The sequence below is a fragment of the Daucus carota genome, chromosome 7, assembly GCF_001625215.2.
Source record: "Daucus carota subsp. sativus chromosome 7, DH1 v3.0, whole genome shotgun sequence".
NCBI classification, from domain to species: domain Eukaryota; kingdom Viridiplantae; phylum Streptophyta; class Magnoliopsida; order Apiales; family Apiaceae; genus Daucus; species Daucus carota.
The window spans coordinates 13196682-13201942 of NC_030387.2; the positions used below are offsets into that span (position 1 = coordinate 13196682).

General features: G+C 32.8%; 1 protein-coding gene across 1 annotated transcript; it reads left to right on the forward strand.

Moving 5' to 3' along the window:
• The first annotated feature begins 705 nt into the window (after positions 1–705).
• Positions 706–3596, forward strand: LOC108193928 (transmembrane emp24 domain-containing protein p24beta3-like). The gene is made up of 4 exons (XM_017360781.2): positions 706–1003; positions 1932–2118; positions 2379–2486; positions 3235–3596. Exons 1-4 carry the CDS (start codon positions 788–790, stop codon positions 3366–3368), a joined length of 645 nt encoding a protein of 214 aa, XP_017216270.1. The 5' UTR covers positions 706–787; the 3' UTR covers positions 3369–3596.
• Positions 3597–5261: the final 1665 nt, after the last annotated feature.

Sequence of the window (5261 nt, forward strand, 5' to 3'; positions counted from 1 at the left end):
TTTGTCTTTTTAAATTATCAAATATTTTAAATAAAATTATTGAAACACGTAAATAGTTCATTATTCAATCACTCTAAGAACTTATAAATCATTCTCCACTTGTCTATTTTAAAATAATAAATAATTTCTTTTTCAAATTTAACCAAAATCCTATTACACTCACCTAACTCGGGATGCACATTCTTTTGTTATAATAATATATCAAATAGATTTATTATATATATAATCTACCAAAATAATTAATATATTTTGAGATCTATACCGGTATCTTCTCCATATCAATAACATTAATATCATTTTTCTTTATGTAATGTAAAAAGATATAAATATAATTAATTTGTGAATATTCATTTTTTTTAAATTAAGTGATTTTTTGAAAGTGGACGTCTAATTTAAAACGGAAGGAGTAATACATTTTAAAGATAAATAAAATTCTATCTTTGAGCTTGTAAAATAATACTCCATTTGTGTAGATTGCATTCACTGTTTGCAACGTATTTTGAATAATAAATTTATAACATTTTTTAAATTTTTTCACACAAAAATTTTATGAAATTATAATTTATAAATAATCTCAAAACTCACGTCAAAAATAAGCTAAACAAATGAAACAATAGGACCAGGTAATTAACGACAAGATTTTTCATATCACGCCAGATCTTTTTGCAATAAATATTTTTTTGTTAAAGCTATCGTATTTCAGCATCTCAGTCTGTATACAGTATTCCTGTGTCTATATATGAGTCAACTATAGTTTAGTTGTAACTGGTGCATCTCTACATCTACAATGGAGGAGAGACAAAGATGGTCAAACATAGTACCTGTGTTTCTTGTACTTTTTCTCACTTTGGTCCGAGACATATCAGCTTTATCAATAACAGTAACTGATGTCGAGTGTGTTTATGAGTATGTTATGTATGAAGGGGATACTATTTCAGGCAACTTTGTTGTTGTTGATCATGATATCTTTTGGAGCTCTGACCATCCTGGCATTGACTTAGTTGTAAGCAAGCTCCCCGTCTTTTATATACTTCTCATTTTAATTGGATTGATTTATCAAATTTGGGTGGTTCTCTAGTTGTTAATGTAATGGGTTTCTGTGTGTGATTGCTTTTCTGATCTTGGGGTTCTTTTGGGTATGATTATTATGATGAAAGTTGGGATTTTTTTATCTTGGTGATAGAAAGGTTGGATTTTTACTATGTGGGTGTGTGGAATTTTTCGAATATGATGGTTTTGATGATTTAATTAGTTTAGGGTGTGGATGTGTTTGATTTGAGTATTTTAGGTTGTGATCTTGATTGCTGATTAGGTTGCAAAATGAAATCAAAATGGAAAATTTTGACCTTTTGTGTTAAAATCTTGTTTTAGTTAGGGCTAAACTTATCCCCTTTTCCCAGAAATCATTGATATGACTGCAACTAGAATCAGAATAAACAATTAAGGTAACTGGTGTGAGATGAATAATTTATAGAATTTGGAAATTTGCCATCAGATTTGAGTGTTGGGTGCTGTGTGTGGTTTATGTATGACTGCAATTAGTAGTTAATTCAAATATTTGAACTTTTTAGATGTGTTTCTGGATCAGTGATTATACTGAATGCTTTAGTAGAATGGGGACACATAATTCCCAATGGCTAAATCCAGGTGTTCTGTTTAATGTAGTCGACCATGCAAACCTTACTGTAGAATTACCTTTCTCTTATGCAAACAACAATAAGTATGTTGGCATTGAAATTTGAAAACTTAGCCAAGAATTTAGTTTTACACATATATATATATAAATTCATGGAAACGTCGAGCTTGAATCTCTTTTGAACAATAAAATTTCCAGTCAACATAAGAACTGCAATTCAATTGTCAAATCATATGTCTATTGCTTAGAGTTTTCATATTTGTCATTTATATCTTATATGTGACTATCTGTACAGGTGACATCTCCCGGGGGTAATACAGTTCATTCAGTGAAGGGTACATCTGGAGACAAATTCGAACTGAAGGCCCCACGGAGTGGAATGTACAAATTTTGCTTTCACAATTCGTACTCAACACCAGAGACTGTCTCTTTCTACATACATGTTGGCCATATTCCCAACGAGCATGACCTCGCTAAAGATGGTTTGTGCCGAAACTTATGCCTCACATCATGTGAACATAACCTTGGTTACTCTTTTAATTTACTTCAATAGTTATTAGTTATTGTTATCTAATGAGGGCCTATAATGAATTTATTCATTGGTATGAATTTCTATTTAAGTTGAGATGGTAAGCTACAGAAAGACTAATGCAACTGTTTCCTGTCACTTGAGGACACAATACCAACGAATGTAGAATGATGATATCTCATTAGTCCTTTACATTTTTTTTGTTTCTTTCAGAGCATTTAGACCCTATTAACGTAAAAATTGCTGAGTTGAGGGAGGCACTCGAATCAGTTACAGCAGAGCAGAAGTACTTGAAAGCACGTGATGCTCGTCATCGTCACAGTAAGTCTTTTTTCTTCCTCAAACGAAGTTGGCAATCAGAGTTTCACATTTTTTGGGGAAGTCCTTCTTTACAGCATGGCTACCAAGTGTGAAAAACAGCTAGCAGGGTAGGGTATAAGGCAGACACATGAATACTGTATAAAAGGATAAACCAGCATCATGTCATCACTCTCTTCTAGATTTACTCAAATAAATTCTAAGAAACTGAGAATTAATAGAATGTTACTGTGGCCGGACTGCTTGAGATGGCAAGATATATAAATTTTTAACTTGTTCTTTTGAGTAAGGTGTATATTTTGTCCTCAGAGTTTATAGATATCAGAAAATTACGGGGCACCAGTATACATATTTACATGTACCTAGTTATGCAATATGTCATATTTTGAATACAGGGATTACTGATGAGCAACTTGTAATAATTTGCTAGCCAAAAGTATAAACCAACAAGAGGTTTATATATGTTGGAACACATGGCAGAAAACTAATCCACTTTTTACGCACCCTGTTTATCTTTAAAAATAGTAAAATGGTTCATTTATAAAAGAAGTAACGAGTATAATTAGTTAAAAGTGGTATGCTTGGTTACATGTATATAGCTGATTTTATAGAAGGTTTTTTGACAACCTAATAATACAAGACAATGGCTTTGTGTATTATTCATGTCCTTTATTTTTACTTGAAAGAGGATGCTTTGTTTTCGTTAGATGTTACAGTTTACTAACCAACTTGTTGATTTCTGCTGTTGTAGCTAACGAGAGCACTAGAAAACGGGTGATTTATTATACAATTGGAGAGTACATCTTGCTAGCTATTGCAAGTGGACTCCAGGTTGCGTATATACGACGACTGTTCAGCAAGTCAGTTGCGTATAATCGTGTATAGGGTGTAATGAAGCTATACAACTAGTTATGTAACACCATAGGAAGTTTCTGTCCTGGTGTCTGTAGTGCCATGAAGAGAAGTTCACTGAAATCTTTTTTAGTTTTGTGTACTATGAAACAGAATGATATGTTCTTATAAAACTTGTCATTTTCTTTTCTTTGTATCAAACTTTGAAAAGAATATTATTCACGGTTGTACTGGATGATATGATAATTCAATTTTGTTTAAGTGCACAAGTAGCAGAACAGGGAGTGTTACGATTTGTAAGTTAAAATCTAATCTACTAGTTACTATGTGCCCTTTTCCCTGTTGATTCTAATCTTCCTCTCCTACTTTCTTTTTCTTTTCTTTGAAGCAGCCCAAAGGATTCTTTGGGCTTAGTGAACTTACAGTGGACAGCTGTGGACTTCAGGGAGGTTTCTGTGCAACCTTTAAGTGAGATGTATAATTCTAGAAAGAAACCAGAAACCTGGGAGTGAAAGCTCTGGTAAATGGTCACAACACTACAGGGTAGTCGTAGTCCCAGTGTTTTTGCGCAGCCTAGTTTAGATAAACTTCACTCTCGCTTTTTGTGGTTACATGTTTCCTGTTGATTTGATGATAAAATAGGTACGATGAGACTTTTAAGAGTCTGCAGTTCATCTGTGGCTAAGAAATTAAACGAGGTTCCTACTTATAGGTAATTATGAAGAAACTTCCTTCAGTGATCAGTACTAAAATTTGTGAAACCTAGCTCTGCAGGACTACATCTCATGCTTCAGACATGTAACTACTTATACTGAAGCTTCCAGGATATCCATTTAATTAGTAGGTAGTAGAAAACAAAGTCACTCAACAAAAAGTAACATATAACACATCAGTTCAGGCATCTTTTCTAGTTTAGAAGGAAGCATCAAGATTCAAGACGAGGAGAAAATAAAGAGCACCAAATAGCCAATGGTATATACAACCCAAGAATATAGCTTTTACTTTAAGGTTTCTTTAAGTAAACATCATCTTAGATGAGGTAGATGTATCCTAATTGTGGTCAGCTTTTCCCTGGCACTGCACCTCAGACATGGCTAGCTTCTTATCATCACCTGTGTTAAGTTCATGGCGATACATCAGCACCTGCGAGTTGCTGTTTAAACAACTTCTATAGTAATTCCTTAGAGCTGTGCCTCAGTTAACTTGTTGCATGCTTCCCATAATCACCGAAATTTGGAGTAGTATTGTTGGAACCACCATTTTAAAAGTTGTAGCAATCCATAACAAAATCCACCAAAAGATGAGAACTACAGAAAGAGACGAAATTATGTACTAAGAGCATCTCCAATGGTGCTCTTAAATCACTATTTAAAATATAATATAATATGTGACTTCTAGCGAGTCAAGTCAAGACATTGAAAAAGAGGATTATTCCAATACTCTTCTTTATATTTGCTCCTTATTCATATTTTATTTATATAAATGGGAGAAAAAAGTAAAAAGAGAAAAAAATAGGAGGTAAAGTTGGAGGGAAACTTATATTATATTTATAAATAAAAAGTTAAGAGCTACTAGATGCTCTTTAAAAGAGAGGAGAAATGATGAGCTCTTAAATTTTTATAGAGCTTCCAGGAGTCCATCGGAGCTCTAATTTTTATGTTGCTATCTAAATTTCAAGTTAAGAGTTTGTTTAGAGAGCGCCTTGGAAATGTTCTTAGAACTTAGGACAAAATAAATATAGGGATATGCTCTGTGGCACACTCATGGAATTGGCTTTTCCCGATGATATCATCACATTTTTGACTTCTCACGCTAGTAACCCTGTAATTATGATTTTTCAAATATAATACTGTCATGTTATTTAAAATGTATTAGAATTGATTTCTGAATATAAAATAAATTGTATATTTGAAATCTTTATTAAAA

Excerpts from the sequence above, each read along its gene's own strand:
- LOC108193928 (XM_017360781.2), top strand. The coding sequence starts at position 788 with ATGGAGGAGAGACAAAGATGGTCAAACATAGTACCTGTGTTTCTTGTA. Across the intron at positions 1,004-1,931 it reads ATCCTGGCATTGACTTAGTT|GTGACATCTCCCGGGGGTAA; the intron begins GTAAGCAAGCTC and ends CTATCTGTACAG. Across the intron at positions 2,119-2,378 it reads GCATGACCTCGCTAAAGATG|AGCATTTAGACCCTATTAAC; the intron begins GTTTGTGCCGAA and ends TGTTTCTTTCAG.